The sequence below is a fragment of the Mustelus asterias genome, chromosome 3 (genome assembly GCF_964213995.1).
Source record: "Mustelus asterias chromosome 3, sMusAst1.hap1.1, whole genome shotgun sequence".
In the NCBI taxonomy this organism is placed as follows: domain Eukaryota; kingdom Metazoa; phylum Chordata; class Chondrichthyes; order Carcharhiniformes; family Triakidae; genus Mustelus; species Mustelus asterias.
Genome location: NC_135803.1, coordinates 46,524,617 through 46,551,279, shown reverse-complemented (window position 1 = coordinate 46,551,279; position 26,663 = coordinate 46,524,617). Strand labels below are relative to the sequence as shown.

Below are 26,663 nucleotides of genomic sequence, written 5' to 3'. Positions count from 1 at the left end.
AATTACAAGGGGGCACAGGTTCAAGGTGAGAGGGAGAAAGTTTAAGGGAAGTTTTTCACGCAGAGTGGTGGATGCCTGGAACGTGCTGCCAGAGGAGGTGGAGGAAGCAGGCACATTAGCAACATTTAAGAGGCATCTGGATGGGTACATGAATATGGAGGAAGCAGAAGGATACGGACCGAGTAAGGGCAGGTTTTTTTTTAGTTAGGGCATTATGATCTGCACAGGCTTGGAGGGCCGAAGGGCCTGTTCACTTGCTGCACTTCTCTTTGTTCCTTGTTCTAAGGCTGAGCAATGAATGTGCATTTTGACGGAATCAGAATAAAGGGGGTTGAAGAAAACGAGAGGAAAAGGGAGGTAGGAAAATAAAAGCAAACAACAGAAGCTTTCATTACATTATTGTATTTGTTTAAATAAAATTTGCATTAAAAACAGAAGAAATGAAAAATAAACTATTTTGTGAATAATACCGTCGAGGTAAAATGTCATCGTCACTGCATGCGTGGTAACCTGGTGCAGTACAACATCTGCCCACTATTGGAATGAAAACTAATGGCTTGTATAATAGGCCAGAAATTCTTTCCACCAGTTGAACACCCCCCTCCCAGTGTACTGCAGACAGAGGTTTCTCTATAGTGACTAAATTCTCAACATTACCTTTCAGTTTAGCAATCTCCTGTTCCTTTTCTTGCTGCAGGGTCAGGTACCGCCGGCTGTGCTCATTCATTGCCTGATTGTGGTCGTCTCCAAGTCGCTGATGTTCCCCATGTAGCTCAGCATATTGCTTTCTCAGATCTTCGTGTTGGTTCTGTGCATACAAATCACAAGGCTGGTTGAATAAGGCAAGCGCATGGATCCTGAAAACCCTCTAGGTTTCAGTCAGTCTCCAGCCATAATATTCACTGGAAAATGGCAGCAACCTAGTTCATAGAATCATAGAATCTACAGTGCAGAAGGAGGCCATTTGGCCCATCAAGCCTGCACCGACAACAATCCCACCCAGGTCCTGTCTTATCCCTTTAACCCCACATATTTACACTCATAATCCCCCTGACATTAAGGGGCAATTTATCCTGGCCAATCAACCCAACCTGCATAATTTTGGACTGTGGGAGGAAACTGGAGCACCCGGAGGAAACCCACACAGACATAGGGAGAATGTGCAAACTCCACACAGACAGTCACCCAAGGCTAACAGTGAACCCGGGTCCCTGGTGCTGTGAGGCAGTAGTGTTAACCACTGTGCCACCGTGCCGCAGTGTAGTTGCACTGACATTCCACTGCTCTTGGGATTTTCTGATATAACTAACATGGGCAGTCAGCTCTGCTATTTGCTTACAAGGCAAGGATCCTTCATTGCCTTAGTTGGCACCTGGCCAGTACACCAGAAGTGTGTTCCATTGAGGAGTCTGTAAGATCTAGCTAATGAGCTTGTGTCTTACTAATTAATTGGTCTGAGATTTTCATCAACTTTAATGTAAGAAATATAAGGCTAGCAGATTTCCTGTCCTCTACCCTATTTTATATTGACACACAAATCATAGTAATTATACAAGTCCCACACATCCACATTAACAACAGTCAACATGTTGGATGAAACCTTTGATCTCTTAAGATCAAGCTGCCCTTCCCTTAAATCAGTATACTCCCACTGCTAAACTTCATAGTGAACAATCTGTGCCACTTAATAGACAGGCATCTTCGTTAGAGTGAGAAATTAAAACAGCAACTGGGCCACTTTCTTATCTGTGCTTGGCCAGGTTATTTTCCTTACTGTTCAACTGAGCTAATTCCATCGCATATAACCATGGAAAGGATATGGCACAGAAAGAGGCCACTTGGCCCACATTTGCCCCGGCTGAAAAATGAGCCACCCAGCTTAATCCCACTTTCCAGCATTTGGTCCATAGCCCTGCCAGTTACGACACTGAGCTGCATATCCAGACCTCTGTTAAATGAGGTGAGGGTTTCTGCCTCTACTACCCTTTCAGGCAGTGAGTTCCAGACCTCCACAATCCTCTGGGTGAAAACACTTTTCCTCACCTCTCCTCTAATCTTTCTACCAACCACTTTGAACCTGTGTCCCTTAATCAATGACCTCTCTGCTAAAGTAAATGGACCCTACCCATCCATTCTATCCCAGCCCCACACAATTTTGTACATATTAATCAAATCCCCCCTCTAACTCTGCTGTTCCAAGAACAATCCCAGTCTATCCAATCTTTCCTCATAGCTGCAATCTTTCAGTCCTGGCAACATCCTCGTAAATCTCCTCTGTACCCTGTCTAATGCTTTCTGTACAGAGGTGACCAGAACTGAACACAGTACTCAAGTCGTGGCCTAGCTAATGTTTTAGAGTTCCAGCATAGCCTCCCAGCTCTTATATTCTATTTGACAGTTGATATTATTCAAGAACATGTCTCTCATTTGTATGGTATTAATACTTCCCCATTATAATTTTGTAACCATGCTTGAAGTATTTTAAACTTACACACTCCTAAACTCATTTTCATCTAAGGGTCTATTTAATCTGCAAAGACATGTTTTAGACACATGCTGTATCCAATTTATGGCTTAATTTAAGATGCTCTCCGCTCATTTCCAGTTGTCAAAACATAGTCATTTTCTTAGAATTATTCCTAAAATCTGCAACATTTAGCTCAGGCAAACAGCCCAAATCCCTGAAGAAAGCTCTGAAGAGTCCAAAGAACCAAAAGATAAACTCTTTTTCTCACTCCACTGAGGCTGTCAGACCTACTGAATTTATCTGGCACTTTTTGTTTTCATTTCAGGTTTCCAGCACCTGCAGTATTTTGCTTTTATCCCTGAAGAAAATACTGACTAACCTGTTCACACAGGGATCAAGTGGGTGGTGGCTGTGGTTTTGGATGGGTCAGGTAATACCACAGCTGGTATGTTACTGGAGATGCGCTTGCATGGGGTATTTGCCTACTCCATGCAAGTTTGGTTCCCTACCAAAATAGCAAATTGGTGCACTGTGATACACTTTAATGGGATTGGCTTTTGCGTTGGGTTGGGTTGTGTCTTTTGACTATACGAGCTGCAGCTTTGTGCTGGGACTTGCACATGTTTTATGTTAGGAATTCAGGACAGCCTGTGCTGGCTTTTGTTGGGGATTTTAGCTGCTGTGCTGCCACTTTGGGTGGGGTTGAAGTTGATTCTTTTAACAGCACAGAGCTATGAATTAACTGCCAATTTCCACACTTGACCAGATAGAATAGGGTCCCCTCCACTGTGCTCTACAATGAGGTAATACTGTAACATCTTACAATGTTCGTACATAAGTCATTTTAAAAGTACAAATGCAGAGGATCACTCTCCTTCCTTCTGTTTCCTACATTTACAACATGCCCAGACACCTTCTCACTATGTTTCTTTACACAGTGCAGTTTGTAGCTGCTGTAATATAATTCCTCAAACAACTCCACCAATGTACTTTGCCAGGTTAATTCTCCACTATTATAGTCAAGCATGAGACAATTTGGCATTTGATGAGGAGCACGTGATGCAGATAAGCTGGAGGTTCAAGTATATGAGAGAAACATAGAAAATCTGGAACCACGATCCATAAAACTAGTACAACGTAGAAGGGTTTGTTGGAAACAAAGCAACAGAGCTTTGGAACTTCTTTACAAAAAAGTACAAGCAAAAATCAATGTTAGGTTATAAATGCATTAAAAGATTTTCTTTATTATATACTCGCATTCGCAGACAAAATCTTCTACCTTGATTCATGTTTTACAACTGTAGAACTCTTAATTTTATCGTATCCACTTAAAAATTTGCATTTTATTGAAGTATAATTTAGGGATTAAAATGTAAGCGTTGGTTGTTATAAATTTCAGGAGATAGCACATGAGCTGTTTTTCACAGCTTATCCTGACACTTCAGGGCAGTACCTCACAGTTTTAATCTGACTACAGAGTATTCTCACAATAACAAGAACAGAATACAAAGAATTAAGATTCAATAGCTGTTTCTAATGTTAGCCTTAGCTCAGTGGCAGCAAACTTGCCTATATGTAAGAAGGTCATGGGTTTGAGTCCCTCTACAGCAATTTATCCAACTTTTTGTCAAGGTTAGTCCTGACATACCCAGTTATAAATCCATGCACAAAATATTATAAAATTATATTTTTACATGAAAGATTAATGTGCACATGGGGAGCTAATTAATCAAATGCAGAGACAGAGTGAAGACTAAACCATAATATGACCTTATTCAAACTAGTTTTTTAAAGAAATAAAAACGAAAAGCGTGCTTCTTCAAGTAGAATTGTTGATGAACAACAAGAACGACCTATAATTTTTTAAAAACAGCTTTAACGAAGGAAAATGTCCCAAGGCACTTCACAGGAGTATTACAAAACAAAATTCGGCACAGAGTCATGAAGGAGATATTTATGATAGATGAACAGAAACTTGGTCAAAGAGGTAAGTTCTAAGGAGCTTCTTAAAGGAGGAAAGAAAGGACAAAAGGTGGAGAGGTAAATGGGATGGGGGAGGAGGGGAAGTTTGGGGGGATAGCCGGCATTTCTCGCCCATCCTTAGTTGCCCAAGAGCAGTTGAGAGTCAACCACATTGCTGTGGCTCCAGAGTCACATGTAGGCCAGACCAAGTAAGGACGGCAGATTTCCTTCCCTAAAGGATATTAGTGAACCAGATGAGTTTTTTCGACAATGGTTTCATGGTCATCAATAGATTCTTAATTCCAGATACTTTTTATTGAATTCAAATTCCACCATCTGCCATGGTGGGGTTCAAACCCGGGTCCCCAGGACATTAGTTGAGTTTCTGGATGAATAGTCTAGCAATAACACGACTAGGCCATCACCTCCCTCCAAAACTCATTATCAAAAAGGACAGGAATCAATAATAGGAAAAAGCTGACATATAAATTGTGACAACTTCCAACAGAATGTCAAGTTGGGCAAGAAGAGAAATTGTGCTCAGATTCAAGATTTTTAATAATAATTGATAGATCATTGAGAAATGTAAATGGCATTGTGCAAGGCGCCACAAGAGAAAAGAAATGTGGGCGAGAAGGAAAATCAGAGAGTCATAACTAGGTAAAGCTAAGCTTGATTGTTAATAACCTATCGGATGAATGGATGACTGGGGAAGAGAAGGAGTTTAATGGTTTTCATGCTCTGTAAAGAATGAGTTATATTTGCTAATGTTACAGTGTTCTTGAAATTTTGAAGAAATAGCATGGATCGAAACTCGGGAGCAGATTTGGTCTTTGAAGCAGCCCCTTCCTCAAGTCTTAACCATGGCATCTTGTTAGTCTCTAAAATGGCAATCCTTTAAACTTCACACTTACCAATCTGAAGTTTAGAGTGCAGAATATGTAGCATTGGTTTAGCGAATAATTTGCTGCCTCATGTCGAGTGGGTGGCCTGCCTGCAGGCATCCTATTCTGCATCAATGCCTTAGGATACACTGTACACAGAAATGGTGATTTTAAAAACCAATTATATATTGAAAAACACATGAAGTGCCCAGCTGAGAGGCAATGAGCTTTACGAGCTCTTTCTTCCCATCCAAATAACCAGCAAGGAATAGCCAGGTCTCAAACCACGCTCTCAGTTTTTAATAAAACAAAAGTTCAAAGCAGGAAACCTGATATGGAAGAAGAGTTTTGGAATGTAATAAAAGTTTTGTACAGTGCCTTGTCTTGCCCTGCAGATACCGCAGCGAATAAATTACTTTTGAAGTGCGGTCGAACGTTGTTACATGGATAATGAGTAAAATACTGAAACTAAAATCAAGTAAAGTTTTTTTTTAAAAAGTATGAAAAATGTTTGGCATTGGAGATCTTAAACAGCCTTCAAGAACAATAAGAATCCTCCCAGCAAGTAGATGGCTGAGGAAACAGCTTTGTAGGATAGTTAATGGAGAACAACGAGTGGTGGATAGGATATAAGAAGCTCTTTTGCACTCCATTGCAGTAAAGTTGGAGATGGTTTAAAATAAAATTAGAGGGAAAAAGCTCCTGAGTGCTTCTGGTAGCTTTATAGAATCATAAAATAAGTCAGAAATAGATAATTGAGACAACTGAAGAAGCAATAGAATGGGAATGCCATCACCCACAATTTCCCTTCTAAGTAGAATTATTTAGGACAGATGTTCATTCAGATCATCATTTTGTGTTGGGTCTTTGCCAGATCCACCAATAAGTCCCACTCCCTTCAACTTTCCTTATAGACCTGCACATTTTTCCATTTTCCAAGTACACAGCCAGTTTATTTCTAAAAGTTACCGCAGCACGGTGGCATAGTGCTTAGCGCTGCTGCCTCACAGCACCTAGCACTGCTGCCTCACAGCGCCAGGGACCCACGTTCAATTCCGGCCTCGGGTCACTGTCTGTGTGGAGTTTGCACATTCTCCCCGTGTCTAGCGTGGGTTTCCTCCGGGTGCTCTGGTTTCCTCCCACAGTCCAAAGATGTGTGGGTTAGGTTGATTGGCCATGCTAAATTGCCCCTTAGTGCCCCAAAATGTGTAGGTTAGCGGGATTAGCTGGGTAAATACGTGGGGTTATGGGATAGGGGCTGGGTGGGATTGTTGTTGGTGCAGGCTCCATGGACTGAATGGTCTCCTTCTGCACTGTCGGGATTCTATGACTCATTGAACCTGCTTCAACCATCCTCTCAGGCTGTGTACTCCATATCAATTTACATTTTAAAAATCTCCTTGGCTGGCATCCTCCGGTCTCACACTCTCCGCGACCGTTGCCATTGAGAACGCAGAATTTGGTGCTCAGACAAATCTCCAGACACGGCAGCAGGACCATAGAATCCCAGCCGCAGGCGAGATCGAAGAATTCCAGCCCTTATATCCTCAGTATGGTGCTGACTTAGTATTTCTTCATTATCACCGAGTCAAAATCTGAAAATTCACTACTTAACACTGTCAAAATTCTAAAATCCTTAATTAAAAGCACTGTGGGAACAACATCACCATATGGATTGCATGGGTTCAAAAAGATTACCCACCAACCTTTTCAAGGCAACCAGAGATGGGCAGTAAATGGGCAGCACAGTGGCACAGTGGTTAGCACTGCTGCCTCACAACGCCAGGGACCCAGGTTCGATTCCCGGCTTGGGTCACTGTCTGTGCGGAGTCTGTGCGTTCTCCCTGTGTCTGTGTAGGTTTCCTCCGGGTGCTCTGGTTTCCTCCCACAGTCCAAAAGACGTGCTGGTTAAGTGCATTGGCCATGCTAAATTCTCCCTCAGTGTACCCGAATAGGCGCCAGAGTGTGGCGACTAGGGGATTTTCACAGTAACTTCATTGCAGTGTTAATGTAAGCCTATTTGTGACTAATAAATAAACTATTTTACTAGTAGTGCCAAGATTCTGAACATGCATTTAAAAATTAGCCAAGAATTTTAAGTTTATGTCCTCTAATCTTTAAACCCCTTTCCCCACTGATCAGTTGGTTTGGAGCAACTGGATTAACACTTCTCATAATCTTTCAAATTTCCAATTTGTTTGAGTTCACCCCTTTCCCAAAGAGGAGCTTAATTTCCTTAACTTCCTAACTTAGAACATAGAACATTACAGCGCAGAACAGGCCCTTCGGCCCACGATGTTGCACCGACCAGTTAAAAAAAAAACTGTGACCCTCCAACCTAAACCAATTTCTTTTCGTCCATGAACCTATCTACGGATCTCTTAAACGCCCCCAAACTAGGCGCATTTACTACTGATGCTGGCAGGGCATTCCAATCCCTCACCACCCTCTGGGTAAAGAACCTACCCCTGACATCGGTTCTATAACTACCCCCCCTCAATTTAAAGCCATGCCCCCTCGTGCTGGATTTCTCCATCAGAGGAAAAAGGCTATCACTATCCACCCTATCTAAACCTCTAATCATCTTATATGTTTCAATAAGATCCCCTCTTAGCCGCCGCCTTTCCAGCGAAAACAATCCCAAATCCCTCAGCCTCTCCTCATAGGATCTCCCCTCCATACCAGGCAACATCCTGGTAAACCTCCTCTGCACCCTCTCCAAAGCCTCCACATCCTTCCTGTAATGTGGGGACCAGAACTGCACACAGTACTCCAAGTGCGGCCGCACCAGAGTTGTGTACAGTTGCAACATAACGCTACGACTCCTAAATTCAATCCCCCTACCAATAAACGCCAAGACACCATATGCCTTCTTAACAACCTTATCTACTTGATTCCCAACTTTCAGGGATCTATGCACACATACACCTAGATCCCTCTGCTCCTCCACACTATTCAAAGTCCTCCCGTTAGCCCTATACTCAACACATCTGTTATTCCTACCAAAGTGAATTACCTCACACTTCTCCGCATTAAACTCCATCCGCCACCTCTCGGCCCAACTTTGCAACCTGTCTAAGTCTTCCTGCAAACTACGACACCCTTCCTCACTGTCTACCACACCACCGACTTTGGTGTCATCAGCAAATTTGCTAATCCACCCAACTATACCCTCATCCAGATCATTAATAAATATTACAAACAGCAGTGGCCCCAAAACAGATCCCTGAGGTACACCACTTGTAACCGCACTCCATGATGAATATTTACTATCAACCACCACCCTCTGTTTCCTATCCGCTAGCCAATTCCTGATCCAATTTCCTAGATCACCCCCAATCCCATACATCTGCATTTTCTGCAGAAGCCTACCATGGTGAACCTTATCAAACGCCTTACTAAAATCCATATATACCACGTCCACTGCCTTGCCCCCATCCACCTCCTTGGTCACTTTCTCAAAAAACTCAATAAGGTTAGTAAGGCACGACCTACCTGCCACAAAACCATGCTGACTATCACCTATCAATTCATTACTCTCCAAATAACTATAAATCCTATCCCTTATAATTTTTTCCAACATCTTGCCGACAACAGAAGTGAGACTCACCGGTCTATAATTCCCGGGGAAGTCTCTGTTCCCCTTCTTAAACAATGGGACAACATTCGCTAACCTCCAATCTTCTGGTACTATACCAGAGGCCAACGACGACCTGAAGATCAGAGCCAGAGGCTCTGCAATCACTTCTCTTGCCTCCCAGAGAATCCTTGGATAAATCCCATCCGGACCAGGGGATTTATCTATTTTCAGACCCTCCAGAATATCCTGCACATCCTCCTTATCAACTGTAATACTGTCTATTCTACTCCCCTGCAACCCAGTGTCCTCCTCAGCTATATTCATGTCCCCTTGCGTGAACACCGAAGAGAAATATTGGTTCAATGCTTCACCAATCTCCTCCGGTTCCACACATAACTTCCCTCTGCCATCTATAACTGGCCCTAAACTTGCCCTAACCAACCTTCTGTTCTTGACATACCTATAGAACGCCTTAGGATTCTCTTTAACCCTATCCGCCAAAGTCTTCTCATGTCCCCTTTTAGCCCTTCTAAGCTCGCTCTTCAACTCCCTCTTAGCCAATCTAAAGCTTTCTAGTGCACTACCCGAGTGCTCACGTCTCATCCGAACATAAGCCTCCTTTTTCTTTTTAACCAACAAAGAAACTTTTTTGGTGCACCACGGTTCCCTAGCCCTACCAATTCCTCCTTGCCTGACAGGGACATACCTATCACAGACTCGCAGTAGCTGCTCCTTGAAAAAACTCCACATGTCGGACGTTCCCAGTCCCTGTAATCTCCTAGTCCAACCTATGTTTCCTAATTCTCTCCTAATAGCCTCATAATTACCCTTCCCCCAGCTAAAACCACTGGCCCGAGGTTCATGCCTATCCCTTTCCATCACTAAGGTGAACGTAACCGAATTGTGGTCACTATCACCAAAATGCACACCAACTTCCAAGTCTAGCACCTGGTCTGGCTCATTTCCCAGCACCAGATCCAATATAGCCTCACCTCTAGTTGGCCTGTCTACATACTGAGTCAAAAAACCTTCCTGCACGCTTTGAACAAAAACTGACCCCTCTAACGAGCTAGAGCTATAACAATTCCAGTCAATATTAGTCAAGTTAAAATCCCCCATAACAATTGCCCTATTACTTTCACTCCTAAGCAGGATTGACTCCGCAATCCTTTCCTCAACCTCTCTAGAACTTAGATTCCTTAAACCATGAAATTGTCTTGCTTGTATCCTGACAATTCCATAAATGGGGAGGACTCTCCGGCTCTGCTAGCTCTGATCATGAATTGCGATAGCCCAGAGAATTGGACACTGGGGTTAAAACTGGGCGCCAAACCTATCGCAATGATCCCGGCTTGCCCCAGTCAGCCCATAGCGGGCGGGAACCTGATACATATTCAAATTTACTGCTTTAAATATAATTAGTGGGATTGAAGCCCGATTCAAAGACCTCTCGCTATTCTGCTGCCTCTCCACTTGGATCTGCAGCGAGCGAGCTTTCGTACACATCCTCACAGGCGAGGGGACCAGTCGTGTTGGACCCCGAGGGTCAACGAAGCACCACTGCGTGGGTTTCCTCCCACAGTCTGAAAGACGTGCTGGTTAGATGCATTGACCCGAACAGACTGTGGCGAAAAGGGGAATTTCACAGCAACTTCATTGCAGTGTTACTGTAAGCCTTGCTTGTGACTAATAAATAAAAGAAAACCCTCAACAATGAAATCCTACCCCCGACACCACGCAGGCATGAGGCTTATCTGGCCTGAACCTCCACTCAGTCCCACTCCCCCCCTCAGACATCTCACTCAGCCCCTCTCCCCCCTCACTCAACCCCCCTCAGACCCCTCACTCAGCCCCTCTTCCCTCTCAGGACCCCCAGATTTCCAGTCTGCTCGGCTGTGCATTCAGCCCCAATGAATGCACACACCTTTGATTTGAAGTTGCTGAGGCTTCCCAGCAAGCTGAAATTGTTGAAACATTCTCCACTGCACTTGAAGCCTTTGATCTGTAATAAGTTCCACCTGTGGTGCCTCGCAAGATTCAGCTGTGAGATCAATGGATTTCCATAATCCTCCAGCCACCTGTGTTTATTTTTTGTTTCCCTTCACAGTTGAATGCATCTCAAGTACCCCACTGACCGCAATATTGACTGAGTCTAAGCCTGATTGACAGTGGTTCAACTTCCTATTTGAAGTGTTTGTCCACCCAACCCCCAAGAGGGACCCTTCCTCTACCGTATGCCATCAGCAGAGGGGCAAATGGCCATGGGACCTACCTTCTCGAGCCCTCACATGGCCCAAGGTGCCAGGCCAGGGTGTCAGTGCCAGGGGACAGTGCTGCACTGTTGGCACTGCCAGGAAGCATGGCCTGAATGGGGCTGAGTAGGGGTTCTGAGGGGGAAGGGGGGTCTGAGGGGGAAAGGGGGTCTGAGTCGGGTATCTAAGTCTGAAGGGTGTCTGAGTGGGAAGGTCTGAGAGGGAAGAGGATTGAGTTTGAGGGGGTGGTCGGTTACCCTCATGCCTATGATGTGGTGTGAGGGGGGGGGGGGGGGGGGGGGGAGTTGTTACCCATTATTTGTGGGTGGGAGGGGGTGAATGCCGCTCTTTGTGAGGGATTGGTGGTGCTCCCCTGGGCAGTGTGAAGGCCACCATTTTATTTGTAGGAGTGTGGTCTCTCTCCCAAGCACGGAGATTGGGTCGCCCTTTAAAAATGGCGGCTCGGCCTCGAAACAGTGGGGTTGGCCAGTGGGTTGTCCACAATGCATAAATTAGCATCCATCAGCTGGGAGAATCCCACCTGATAGACACTGCTACCACCGACAGGTAACCTATGTCCCAATTCAGGAGAATCATGGCCAATACCTTTCATATGATGAGAGAACCCCAACTATATGAGAGACTCCAAATGAGGATCTAACAAACTTGTAGTTTCTAAGCACATATTCAGTAAAAATGATTAATTCCAAGGAACATTCCCTACAGATTCTGCAGTCACTTTCTCGGAGATATTGAGACAAAAAAGCCTCTATTTTAACCACAGTTGGATTCAGGGAGGTAAACTGCACCACACCCAACCCCAGCAATGTGGGTAAGCGTACTGGTCAGCTATCTACTGGGAGCTGTTCAAAAGCAGCAGCTGTCGAAGGCAGGAGCAGAATTTCAGCAGCAGGAAGCCTGTACCAGTGATGGGTTTTCAGGAGAACTTTGTGGGTGTGAATGCGAGGAAGCCTCAGTTAAAAGGCCAAAGCCCAGAGGAACAGTCCTATTCCTTCTTGCCCCCAAAATGAAAGTTTTTAAAAAAAACTTACATTCAATGGCAACTTCTGTTCCTGGATTCAGTTCCTACATAGCAGGAAAGTTTATTTTTTACACAGACGGTGGTGCCTGCCTGGAACTTGCTGCCGGGGGAGGTAGTGGAAGCAGATACGATAATTAAGGGGCATTTGGACAAATACATGAATAGGATGGGAATAGAGGGATATGGTCCCCGGAAGGGTAGGGGGTTTTAGTTCAGTCGGACAGCAGGCCGAAGGGCCTGTTCCTGTGCTGTAATTTTCTTTGTTCTTTGAAAGTTGCACCAGTTTCTCTGTCTGATTAACACGGCAGTTAGGGCCTGATGATCTCTTTTAATATTTAAATAAGGACCCTTCTAACATCAGGTGGGTATCCTCACTGCCAGCTCAAAAGTACAGGTTCAAGTTGAACATGGCAGGATCTGTAAAGGACCTGGCTGATTTGAATAACCTGCGTCTGCTAGGTTTTTGCCAGAAAGTCTCGGGTTAAAACCACCCCATCCATCTTTCAGCAAGAAGGTAACACCTCTGGTTCTATAGCAGGAACTTGGAACTACAATAGCAGCATCAATTGAAGTAGAATCTCCTTATTCTGTTTTCTGCACTGAAGCTAGATGTTAGGCCAAAAAAAGGAGAATGCATATGTACATTTTATATATATATATATATAAAATCACATATGTGTATATATATATATATATTATATACACACACCATCATACACAAATATGTATAAGAGAATGTAATGTTAATGACAGTTGTAAAAATAAAACATCATGAAGGGTCAAAAAATCCATGCACATGTATCTAATTAAAGCGGCACGGTGGCACAGTGGTTAGCACTGCTGTCTCACAGTGCCAGGGGCCCAGGTTCAATTCCGGCCTCGGATGGCTGTCTGTGTGGAGTTTGCACATTCTCCCCATGTCTGCTTGGGTTTCCTCCGGGTGTTCCGATTTCCTCCCACAGTCCAAAGATGTGCAGGTTAGGTTGATTGGCCATGATAAATTGCCCCTTAGTGTCAGGGGAATTAGCCAGGTGAATATGGGAATTGGGTCTGGGTGGGATTGTGGTCCGTGCAGACTGGATGCGCCGAAAGGCCTCCTTCTGCACTGTAGGGATTTTATGATTCTATGATTCTACGAACAAGAATGAGTAACATGGCAAATGTCTGAGCAGGAAAGAGTGCAAATCTTTCATTAAACATAAGTCTGAAAAAGAGCAGTTTGCATGCTCATCTTTAATGCAAAAACAGCTGAATTTTAAATAATCTGAATAATAGGTACCAATCTTAAATGATCTAAAGGATCTGTTGCCTTTTCATCTTTGTCATACTCGAGATAATGAATAATTGGCTAAAAAGGTTGACCCAAGCATGGATAATTTTCAATAATTAAACAATAAAGAACATTTTGAATTGATTAATTATACGTATCAAATCAAAACTTCCTATTGATCTAACAGCTATATTATTTTGTCCTAAATCGGCAAAATAACCAGACACTTTCAGATTTCAATGAAGCAGGTTACAACCTGATTAGAAGTATGTCAATCACACAGCACGTGAAATGGCACAATCGATATTTTTCTGCATAAGATGGAAGCAGAGTACAGTACAATTGTGCCACCGTGCAAAGTATCCTTGCTTTCTTAGTGAGTTATTTGGTATGCATTATGATTTCACTCCCATATTTCACGATATGTCTGGGCATGTGTAAAACTGATCATTCTCAAAAGCTGGAAAGCTGATATGTTTCAGCTTCATACAGTCATCACAAGGGTATGTTACATCTCTAACTTTTTTCCAATACACACAAAAGGTCATTGACCTGAAACATTAACTCTGCATCTCTCTTCACAGATGCTGCCTGACATGACGGGGCAGGCTCGAGGAGTTGAATGGCCAACTCTTGCTCCTATTTCTTACATTCCTATTACTTAAATTGAGCTCTCATTCTTTTTTGTAGTGTGTAGCTGATTCGTTTAAGTATGGGTCCTTGAATTTTGTTATACTGCGTACAATACGTGGTAACTTAAAAGGGCTAATTCACGTGGACCCTGCAGGGGAACTTCTAGGTTGCTGCACAGCTTAGAGGGGAACACTGCTGCTGGTGCTTTACAGTATTTTATGGTTTTAATTCAGATTTCTAGCATCTGCTGCATTTTATCTTTTTTAATAAGAAGGGTTTATTTGTTTCATTCATAAGAAACTTACTTTCCCATTATTAATGTCAAGGATGCTGGCTACTGAATCTGTGCTGTTAACTATGCAAAGTTGCTGTGTATTCATAATAGTAGCCATCGTTATAGGTTCCACACATTGTAATTTATCTAAAAGGCTAATTCAGGACATTCCTATTTGTAATGTTTAGTAGTTAGTTCAATTCCATTGAAACTGCAAGGACACAAAAAGTGCTCTTAAAATACTCTGCACATTATATGTAGCAATATCTATTTAAGGTAGCAATTTTACCTTGAACAATGGGCATTTTGCTCATAATATATGTTCTTTAATAACCATTTACTGGCAAAAGTGAAGTAAAGTGATTTTGACAATATTTACTTGTGAATACTGTGCCCAATTGTTGATATAAAATGTCAATGCACCTACCTTCAGCATTTTGTGTTGTATACTAAGTGCACCGTATCGGTTACTGGAATCTTGCTGTAAAACAGAAATGAAAAAGGAGAAGCTCACCTTCTCATTTTGTTGTCATTTCAGTACATATATTACGGGCGACATTACAATAAAAAGCAGGACAAAAGACCAAAATCAAAGGGGCACAGCAGGAAAATAGTCAAAGCAAGGCTTATTTTTAGTAACAGGTTGTCAAATCCAGGATTTTATTGATGCAGAGGCTGGCTCTGGCATTGAACAATGACAAGAGTGATGAGAATGTCTTCAGGCTACTGTAGATCATTGGAACCCTGGGCGAGTAATCTGACAGGAAACTGAATCCAGGTAAAACAATTTGCTACACTGACATGAAAAGACAAACTGTAACAAGTTTTACAGGCGAGTTGAAAATGAAATGCAGATCAGAACATGAAGCACTGGCTCGCTGTAAGTTTAGAAGACTACTCAGAAGAATGTCAGCAATTTCTTTTATTCTCACATAACATGAGCCGGTTAGGTCTGGGATTATTCCACCAGCAAAACAAATTAACATCCGCACTCACTGCTCAACATTGTTCAGTTACATCATCTTTAAATAACTCTACTTTTGACTTGTTAGCCAACAAACACAGTGAGAACAGCCGATCAAACACAACACAGTGAAAGAGAAAGGGAATAAGACCCGGGAAACTCATAAGGTATCAAAGGACCAAAAGATTACTTAACAGTTTAAGGTAGTTTAGTTATCCAGATAGACTCAAAAACTTGGGTCCACATACTGTTGAGAAACATGAAGGGTGATCTTATTGAGGCTTTAATAGTCTAGTTGTAAAGGAATAGGTTAGGGAGGACCAAGGGTTATAATTTATATGGGTGGATATGAGATGGTTCCTCTTTAGGTGGGCCTGTGGAACAGGCTGTCAGCTCGTGTGATGTGAGAGGATTCCCTCAAATGAAAGCTGGACATGTTTCACCTGGGGTGGAGATCATGGCTTAAGAGACAGATATGCTACAACAAATTAGGGCTAATGTGATCCTCTTAACTTCTTTGATCATTTAAGAGAGACTGTGAAGTACTATTCGGCCCTCTCCCAACTGCTCTACCACTGAGGAGGTTTTAACTCAGCAAGGTATGAACTCGAGGAGATATAGAGCAGTAATACCAAGATGCACATCATAATGGGAGTGATAGATAGCATTAGAATAGGGAATAGAGTACCCACAGTGGCTGGTATGCCTTAAACGCCACCAGTCAGCCCCTGCGAGTAGATGCTTGGGCACTCAACTAGAAAACTAGAAAAGAGGGCGGCATGGTGGCACAGGGTGGCAGGGTAGCAATGGTTATCACTGCTTCCTCACAGCACCAGGGACCCGGGTTCAATTCCCTTGGGTCACTGTCTGGAGTTTCCACATTCTCTCTATGTCTGCATGGGTTTCCTCTGGTTTCCTCCCACAGTCCAAAGATATGCAGGTTAGGTGGATTGGCCATGCTAAATTGCCCCTTAGTGTCAGAGCGACTAGCTAGGGTAAATGCATGGGGTTGTAGGGATGGGGCCTGGGTGGGATTGTGATCGATGCAGACTTGATGGGCCGAATGGCCTCCTTCTGCACTGTAGGATTCTATGAAAACACCAAGACTGGTTTGATAAGAACCATCAGGAGATCCAGGATATTCTTGACCACAAGCATAAGGTGTTCCTGAACTGACAGCTCCACCAAAACTCGAATGAGAGGAAACAAGCCGAGATGCAGCTAAACGCAACAAAAAACACGTGACCTAAAGAACAGATGTTGGGTGGAAAGAGCGCAGGAGACTCAGCAACTTGTCAACAACCATGACATGCGCAGCTTCTTCAGCGCAATTGAAACCATCTATGGTCCAAGTCGTCACACCACTGAGAGCCACAAATGAGAGGCACTCAAAGACAGAGGCAGTCAACACCTGCTGGAGGGGGCACTTCGAGGACTTCCTCAGCCAAGACGCAGCCTCCGACACAAGTGCCCTTGACACCATCCCACAACACGCTACCCACTACCATCTCAGCACAACCCCAGCTCGCTGGGAGGTCGAAAAGCCAATAGATGGCTGAAAAACAACAAGGCCTCTGGCACAGTTGGAATCCCCACTGAATAATTAAAATGTGGTGGAGAGACGCTCTTGATAAGAATCCGCAACTTCATTACCCTTGTCTGGAAGACAGCATGCCAGGAAATCTAAGCAATTCCTTACTTGAGACTAACTTCAAGAAAGGAGACAGGTCCAACTGCAGAAATTAGAGGGATTTTCCTACTCTCCGCCATGGAAAAGGCCATTGTGACAATCCTCCTTAACCTCCTCCTCCCAGTGGCTGACACCTCCCTGAGTCTCAGTGCGGCTTCCGCCCATCAAGAGGCTTAATGGACAAGATCTTCAGCTCACAACAAATCTGTGAAAAGTGCAGAGAGCAGCATCGACCTCTGTATATGGCCTTCTTCAATCTCACCTTCGACTCTGTCAACTGTGAGGGATTGTGGAACATCCTCCTCAAATTCGACTACCTGCAGAAATTCATCGCCGTTCTCTGCCTGCTCCATGATGACATGCAAGCTGTGATCCTCACCAATACATGTGTGAACTGGGCCAAACAGGGCTGTATCATTGCACCAACACTCTTCTCCATCTCCTTAGCAACAACATTCCACCCCATCACCTTGAAGCTCCCCGCTGGAGTGGAGCTAACCTACCAGACAAATGGGAAACTGTTCAACCTCCGACACCTCTAGGCCAGAACCAAGACCACCCCAACTTCTGTCATTGAGCTGTAGTACAGAGTCGACGCCTGTGTGTATGCAAACTCAGAGGCCAAGCTACACATCATCACCAATGCATTCACTGAGGAATATGAGAAAATGAGCCTCAGACTAAACATCCAAAAACCAAAGGCTCTCAATCAGCCCACTCCTGCCACACAAAACTGCTCCCTGACCATCAAGATCCACAGTGAGCTCTGGACAATAAGGATCATTTCCCATACCTCGGGAGCCTCCTGTCAGCAGGGGCAGACGTCAACAATTAAATCCAGCACCAACTCCAAGGCACCAATGCAGTCTTCTGACACCTGAGAAATAGAGTGTTCAAAGACCGAGACCTCAAATCCAGTTCCAGGCTCATGGTCTACAGAGCAGCCAGGGTTCCTGCACTCCTGCATGCACCAGAAACATGCACAATGCACAGCAGACACCTCAAATCCCTGTAGAGATATCACCAATGTTGCCTCTGTAAAATCCTGCAAGTCCACTGGCAGGATAGGCGTACCAATGTGAGGATTCTCTCCCAAGCCAGTATTGCCAGTATCGAGGTACTGGTCACGCTCGACCAACTGTGATGGGCCGCATTGTCCGCATGCTGAACACAAGACTCCCGAAACAGGTGCTCTACTCCGCAATGGCAAGCAATCACTAGAAGGGCAGAGGAAACACTATAAGGACACTCTGAAAGCCTTCTTAAATAAATGCAACATCCCCATCAACACATGGGAATCACTTGCCTTGGAGTGCAGAAACTGGAGAAGAAGCATCTACGAAGACGCCAACCATCACGAGCGTCACTGGGTGGAGCACGCGGAGGCCAAGCATAAACAGCGGAAAGAAAATGCAGAATCCAGAGACCCAACCACCCACCTCGTCAAAAACCGCCCGCCAAACCTGGGGCAGAGTCTGCAGCTCCATGATTGGACCATTCGGCCACCGCAGAATTCACCCCCTCTAGAGAGGAAGCAAGCCATCCTTAACCCTTAGAGACTGCCTAAGAAGAAGGGAGCAGTAAGTTAATAGGTGAGTGGAGGAGAAAGTAAGAGTCTATGCTGTGCGCAAGGACAAAGTTTTTGCTTTCTGACAGCACATGGTGATTTGTTAAGCATTTATCAGTGTTGTTAATTGCACTGCCAAACCACTTAAGTGAATTTATGTTGCGGATGTGTTCAAACAGGGACTGTTTGTGGTGTGGTCATCCACTGAAGCAACATAACAGCATAAATGGATCAAATCTATAAATGAAAGAAATGTGGAGGTCACAGCACAAATTAGTCATCCAATTACCAATCTGTTCAATCTCGTCACACAAAAGCTTGCTCAATCGTGGGTCTGTGTCTCATTTTAGCATCATCGATCCATATTGAAATGACAACTGGCATAAGCTTTGCTTTAGTACAACCTTGGGTTTAATACACACATTGTGCCTGAAAGCTAAACAAAACAAATGATAATCATTCGCTGGTTCATTCCTCAGGGCAATACCTTGACCAATCAGAGAAGATAAACTATGCTTGGCAGTTAACTGTCAGTCACCATTAACTGGTGCATTCTCCATGGCAACAACTCCACCAATCAGAGTCCACTTGCCAACCAATCAGCACTTTCTACTCATAAAGTATGAAGTTGGTGTTTCCCCTGACATCGGTATTCTTGCAATTTTCCTGATGAGTGCAAGATGAAAAGCTTCGTCAAAATGACTTTTTTTCAGAACTATTCACATCCTGCAATACCAAACAACAATTTGTAAACTAGTCACAAAATTATAGATCGCATTCTTGAACAACATGTTACTCACCTTTTCTTTGTTCAAAGCTTCCTGTGCTTCTAATTTATAAACCAAATAATCTAAAATAGAAATTAAAAAATAGTTAATGTTCAGATTGACTTGAAAGTGAAACATTTGAATCTACAGCATTGGTAAGTCCACGTGCACAGAATAATGGGTAATAGGAAAGATCCTTCACTCCGGTCCTGGTTCAATAAGATCAGGAATCTCCAAGCAACCAAAAAGAAAAAAGTACTTTTAGGACGTTTTCACCAAGCTATTTCTATGCATCGTTCTTTTTTAGTTTATTCATTAGTGTCACACGTAGGTTTACATTAACACTGCAATGAAGTTACTGTGAAAATCCCCTGGTCGCCACACTCTAGCACCTGTTCGGGTACACTGAATTTAGCATGGATAATGCACTTAACCAGCACGTCTTTCAGACTGTGGGAGGAAACCGGAACACCCGGAGAAAACCCACACAGGCACGGGGAGAAGGTGCAAACTCCACACAGGCAGTGACCCAAGCCAGAAATCGAACCCAGGTCCCTGGTGCTGTGAGATAGCAGTGCACACTGATTTTGGGACTAGCCAAACATACCAATCCCTGGGTTATTAAAGATCATCCTCTGGTGAGATTTGCAAAGAGAAGGAATAATATAAAGTAAAGTTATTCTAATCAGTTAACTCTATCCTTTAATGGAGAGGGACAATACAGAAGACAAAAACTAACTCACACTTTTTCTTGTGTCAATGTCCAAATAAAATTATTAAATATTTATATCAATCAGATTGCATTTATTTTTGCATGATGCAGGTCCATAGATTTAATTTTTTAGGTTCATTCAGTCAAACGATATGAGCCTTTCTAACATAACCAGAGTTAATTGCCTGTCACTAATTGGCCTGATGAGAGCGATGGAAGCCTTCTTCTTGAACACTATTGAGTGGTTCAAGAGAATATTTTAGAGGGCAATTTCAGAGGGCACAATGGCTAGCACTGCTTCCTCACAGCGCTAAGGACCCAGGTTCAATTCCAAGCCTTGGATGACTGTTGGTGTATGGTTTGCACATTCTCCCCTTGTCTATGTGCATTTCCTCAGGGTGCTCCGGTTGCCTCCCACAGTCCAAAGATGTGCAGGTTCATTTGATTGGCCATGCTAAACTGCCCCTTAATGTCCCAAGATGTGTAGCTTAGGGAGATTAGCGGGGGAAATACGTGGGATAGAGCCTGGGTAAGATGCTCTGTTGGAGAGTCGGTGTAGACTTGATGGACCAAATGGCCTCCTCCTGCACTGTAGGAATTCTATGATTCTATGAATCTAGGGTCAAGCATATTGCTATGGGCCTGTGGCACATGTACACCAGGCCAGGTTAGGACTGCAGATTCGCCTCACAAAAAGCACATAAGTGAATCAGATAAGTCCTTATAATGAACAGGTCACTATTACCAATAGTAGCATTTAATTCCAGATTCTATTTATTGAACTTAAATTGAACTCCTGTCTCTGGATCATTATGTGGAGATGCCGGCGTTGGACTGGGGTAAACACAGTAAGAAGTTTAACAACACCAGGTTAAAGTCCAACAGGTTTATTTGGTAGCAAAAGCCACACAAGCTTTCGAGGCTCTGAGCCCCTTCTTCAGGTGAGTGGGAATTCTGTTCACAAACAGAACTTATAAGACACAGACTCAATTTACATGAATAATGGTTGGAATGCGAATACTTACAACTAATCCAGTCTTTAAGAAACAAAACAATGGGAGTGGAGAGAGCATCAAGACAGGCTAAAAAGATGTGTATTGTCTCCAGACAAGACAGCCAGTGAAACTCTGCAGGTCCACGCAACTGTGGGAGTTACAAATAGTGTGACATAAATTCTGATTCTAGGATCGCATGATAAAGACTCAGGAGGAAAAAAGCAGAAATATTTATGTGAAATAGTGTGACATAAACCCAATATCCCGGTTGAGGCCGTCCTTGTGTGTGCGGAACCTGGCTCCGCACACACAAGGACGGCCTCAACCGGGATATTGGGTTTATGTCACACTATTTCACATAAATATTTCTGCTTTTTTCCTCCTGAGTCTTTATCATGCGATCCTAGAATCAGAATTTATGTCACACTATTTGTAACTCCCACAGTTGCGTGGACCTGCAGAGTTTCACTGGCTGTCTTGTCTGGAGACAATACACATCTTTTTAGCCTGTCTTGATGCTCTCTCCACTCCCATTGTTTTGTTTCTTAAAGACTGGATTAGTTGTAAGTATTCGCATTCCAACCATTATTCATGTAAATTGAGTCTGTGTCTTATAAGTTCTGTTTGTGAACAGAATTCCCACTCACCTGAAGAAGGGGCTCAGAGCCTCGAAAGCTTGTGTGGCTTTTGCTACCAAATAAACCTGTTGGACTTTAACCTGGTGTTGTTAAACTTCTTACTCTGGATCATTAGTCCAGGCTTCTGGATTACCCATTCAGGAACGCACACCATGCTACTGTACCCCCCCACCCTCCCCGTGTCTACAATGGAGAGACAAGTAATGTTACCTCCTGTCTCCATAGCAACGCAATAGTTCCTACACAAGGTGTGCACAAGTCAACCACTTTGCTACCACACCTGTGAACTGTGCAAGAATATTAAGGGGCCACACATGTAAAAAAATTAGACATGCCCTGCAATAAATAAGAGGATACACTGAAATCAATTATAACCATTTGTGTAATGCAGCAAAATGACAACGATAAACAGTGGCTTTTGCTTCTTTTAAATCGTTTAACAGTTAGTTCTCAGCAGAATGGCGATATCATTGCAAAATTGTTGCACTTTTAGTCATGAAGCAGTTCACTCAACTGAGTGACAGCAGCCACAATTTTGACGCTGCTTTTTCCTGCACTATGAACACGAGTGATACCATAATTTCTGGTACTCAGGAACTCTCTAATAATGAGATTTCCATGCCTCATATTTAAGTGAGCTATACAGACTAGGGGCTGAATCTAATGGGAATCTGGCAGAGTGTCAGTTCTGGGGAGAAAACTGCCGTGGAACTCTTCAGTTTCCCTGGCCAGTTTTCTGTCCGGATTTTGTGACTTTAACTGCAAAAAGAAAGAGTGGGCAGGTTTGCCCCATCAGTCTGGTGCTGAGGCCGGGGCACTATTTTTAAACGGTGTGAACCGGATTACGTCGCCGGCAAAAATTGCGATCTCGCCCGCAAGATTGGCAATTTCTGGGTTTCGCCATATTTTCAGCCCTCACCAGCGATGTCACATATGGAGTGTGCAGGCTCAACATCCCACCCTAGAAAGTTCCAGGTTTCTCTCAATCATTTAAATTTGTAGCTGTGACTGACTTTGTGTTCACGGAGTAACCCCTGGACTCCAGATCGGGCATGTATCCCCCTTCACATCGCTAACTGGCTGCTGGCCGTATGAGCGAGTGGACCAGTCACTTTCTGTTCTCCCTCCCTCGCCCTGCTAAAAACCGTTAAATCACCAGTGGCACCGATCCAAAATGCTGTTTCCTGTACACATTATCAACTTGAAACAATGGAAGTTCATTGAAACATTTCCGGAAGTATTCACATCAATATGCTAGAATGACTTCATTTATTTGAGCTCAGTGGATTAGTTGCCAAGAGCCCATCAGTAGGAAGGGTTGTAGCAGGTTTAACTGGCAACTCTATTGTTTAATCAATTCCAGGGCAGGGAGAACCGGGGGAGGTTCAGTAAAACCATTTAGTGCCTGATGGAGCTATGTCTGCAGAAGGAGTGGCAGACAGAAAGTGGGAGGAAAATCTCTCTGAGGTTTAGCACCAAGGAGGTAGGGAATTGCTGATCAGAGAAGTAAATTTACCCTGCTGGCAGAGACATTATGAAGAGCTTTTATTTCCTACGTTATGAGGAGTGTTAGGCAACAGAACAAATTTCACTGTAAAAGTGGTGTTTGTTCACATTATTATGGCCAGTAAAGACATATCAGATTCATAATTTTAAAAATGGGCTCTCTGTTTGTATAGAAGTTTCTGGAACTGTCTTTTAATTAAAATGGGCATTGATGAACTGCTAAAAAGGCTGCCACGGGTCAGGTGATCTTTGCAACTCCAACACAGACTATCTGAAGATTGTGGGAAGTTCCTAATTGCAATACCTTGGGTGTGGTCTCACCCTCGAATGGGTATATCAGGGCGAATTATGATCTGTGGAATTCATGCTTGCTAAAACACAAGTCCAGACGCCTGTCACCGAGCTGAAACTCTAACAACAAGGACTGAGCAGAAGCCAATTCATCCTGAGTAAGTGTGAAGAACTTATCTCCATTGTATAGCAATGGCTTTCAGCTCAGCCATTCCAGGTGGATAACACCAGTGTTGGTCACAGGACCAATGGCACCGAGAACCAATGCATTTTTATCTGAGGATCCAGAAAACGTGGGCAGGCTACAGAAAACGCCAGAAGCAACCGGAACTGCCGCAAAAGGCTGTGTCATCTTTGCCTTTAAGAACCTGGAGGCTGTACATCTTAAATGAACCTCCCAGCCTGATTTCAAAAACTCCAAGACCATCTGTAAAGAAATTAAACCTCCTGATAAAAAAGAACCACAGTGCTGAACAATTGTTACACTTTTAGTCATGAAGGAGTTCCCTCAACTGAGTGAACATCCATCTCTTCATGGGAATCCTGAAATAATCCTGATGTCCAAGTTCAGATCTTCAACTTCAGAATCCATCTGAATCACAACTCAAGAGTGGACAAAGACTCCTCTCTTCTACAAGCCCGATACATAAACTATGAACTATTCTTTTGGTTTACAACTTGTAAAAGTATACTTTTATTCAAATGTACCTTTCTTGTGTGGAGGTAATTGACTTAGTGTTTAGACTTTTGGGTTAAATATAGAACATAGAACAGTACAGCACAGAACAGGCCCTTCGGCCCACGATGTTGTGCCGAGCTTTATCTGAAACCAAGATTGAGCTATCCCACTCCCTATCATCCTGGTGTGCTCCATGTGCCTATCCAATAACTCTTTACTTGCGTCCATGGAAGTCTGCTGTTCGTTCTTTACATTGACAACATGCTAAAGGGGACTTAGAAACACACACTTTTCCAAAAAACCCATACTGATTATGGAGACTCATGGAAAGGAATTGGGGGTTTCAGTTTACTTCTCCTGATCATAAATGACCCATTCTTCCGAGCAAATAAAATTCATCAGGATTGGGACCATCCCCATCTTGCTAGTATCAGTGGTCCACCTGTCTGCATAATGCAATGGGAGGCAGCCAACCCGCAGTCTTCACATTTGCGGCCCAATTAGGATGGCGAGTGGCACACAGATATGGGAGAGCCAATCAGAGGGCCCCATGGCAGCTCCATTGGGAGAGGTGAGCATTGTTGAGGAAAAGGGAGACCATGGGGCACTTCAAAATGGAGGCTGAAATAACACCTCAGAGGCAGGTGCCCCTTCATCAGATTCCCTTTATTTATAAACTCGAATCCACTCCTGAGATTGCTTCAGGTACAAAATCAGAATCAGGAGGGTCAGCTGCCCTGACATTCCCATATTTATATACAGGTGAGGCTCCCTGATTGGGCAGGTAATTATGGCCTCAATCACGGACATCTTTTTGTGTCCAATCAAATAAATAAAATCAAAGTAACTTAGGGACAACTCAAAAGGGGCAGCTCCCTAAAAGGAGGGGAACTGCCCAAAACAAAAGTTAAAGCGGAAAGGAAACTTAAAACATCAAATTAAAATGTGATTAAAGGGATCAATAAAATACTCCAGTCCCTGCGGTGCCCAGCGTGCAGGGAAGGCATCAATTGTGCCCTCGGACACCGCATGCTCCTCCTCCAGGAGCACCCGGCCGCAAACATAGCCACAGTAGAGGGGCAGACAGTCGGGTTGGACGACCACCTCGATTGCCCGCTGCCTGGACTTGTAGATGGAATGCCTTGCCAGGTCCAGGAGCAGGTTCACGAGGAGGTCCTCCTCCTTCCCCGTCCCCCTCCGCACCGGGTGCCCATAAATCAGGAACGTGGGGCTGAAGTGCAAAAACATCCGTAAAAAGTTTTTGAGAAAACTGAAAAATGGCCTCAATCAGGGAGCTCATACTCCAAGAGGCCAACCTCATGGACCTCACTGAAGTCATTACAGTGGCATTCACAAAACCTTTAGAGGGAGTAATGAAAAGAAGATTATGTTCACCTGCGACTCCATCCCTTTGAGCTTAACATCTGTCTGATACAGGCATTTTCAACAGCATCTGATGCCCCTCCAAGCTGCTGCCGAGCAGCCACTTCTGACATGTTGCCAGGCTTCAGACACGTCAGGCAGTCCGTGTGGCACCAGCAAACTTACAAGTGGCTGAGGTCTTGAGGTCTGAATTATCCTGACGGCCTGCCCACCTCCGGCAAACTGCTTGCCGGACCCAGTGGCAGCTTGCTTCTGGGAAACTCACTTAGAGGCAGGCCTATTTTAGGGAGACATCCCAACTGGGTTTTCCCCAATTTTCCTTTCTTTCCCCAACCCGCCCCCTGCCTCTGTCTCCAAGCCCACCCTCCTCATTGCTATACTCATTGGAATTCAGAAGAATGAGGGGAGATCTTATGGAAACATATAAGATTATGAAGGGAATAGATAAGAGAGAAGCAGGGAAGTTGTTTCCACTGGCGGGTGAAACTAGAACTAGGGGGCATAGCCTCAAAATAAGGGGAAGCAGATTTAGGACTGAGTTGAGGAGGAACTTCTTCACACAAAGGGTTGTGAATCTGTGGAATTCCCTGCCCAGTGAAGCAGTTGAGGCTACCTCATTGAATGTTTTTAAGGCAAGGATAGATAAATTTTTGAACAGTAAAGGAATTAAGAGTTATGGTGAGCGGGCGGGTAAGTCGAGCTGAGTCCACAAAAAGATCAGCCATGATCTTATTGAATGGCGGAGCAGGCTCGAGGGGCCAGATGGTCTACTTCTGCTCCTAGTTCTTCTGTTCTCCAAGGAACCAGGAAAATTCTGACCAAAGTCTATTAGTGGTGGCAACCAGGGATGCTGAATCTCAGGAATATCCAATGCAAAGCCCAAATGAATGACACTTGCACAGGTGTGCAAACAATTCCCAATATTCCCCACTGAAGTCCAATGGGCATCCGGAGAACAGTTCAGGATGGCTTAAAATAAACTGAGTGATACACAGCAGGACAAAATAAAGGGAGAAGAGCAGTGAAAAAGATTAAATATATGGGGAAGAATAGGTAAATAGGTGTTCGGTAAAATGAACGGAGAGTGTGAGACAAGCAAAATAAAAT

At 43.8% G+C, this 26,663-nt stretch overlaps 1 protein-coding gene across 6 annotated transcripts in view; it reads right to left on the bottom strand.

Annotated features, from left to right (window-relative positions):
- Positions 1-26,663, bottom strand: part of LOC144490680 (Golgi integral membrane protein 4-like) — a 117,006-nt gene that overhangs the window by 59,875 nt on the left and 30,468 nt on the right. For 5 of the 6 annotated variants that reach the window (XM_078208384.1, XM_078208407.1, XM_078208392.1 and 2 more), the window contains exons 3-5: positions 19,386-19,435; positions 14,792-14,845; positions 658-808 (exon numbers count right to left, since the gene is read on the bottom strand). In XM_078208384.1, the coding sequence (XP_078064510.1) occupies positions 658-808; positions 14,792-14,845; positions 19,386-19,435 (255 nt within the window). The remainder of the gene's footprint in view (positions 1-657; positions 809-14,791; positions 14,846-19,385; positions 19,436-26,663) is intronic. The other variant, XM_078208399.1, reaches the window with a different exon arrangement.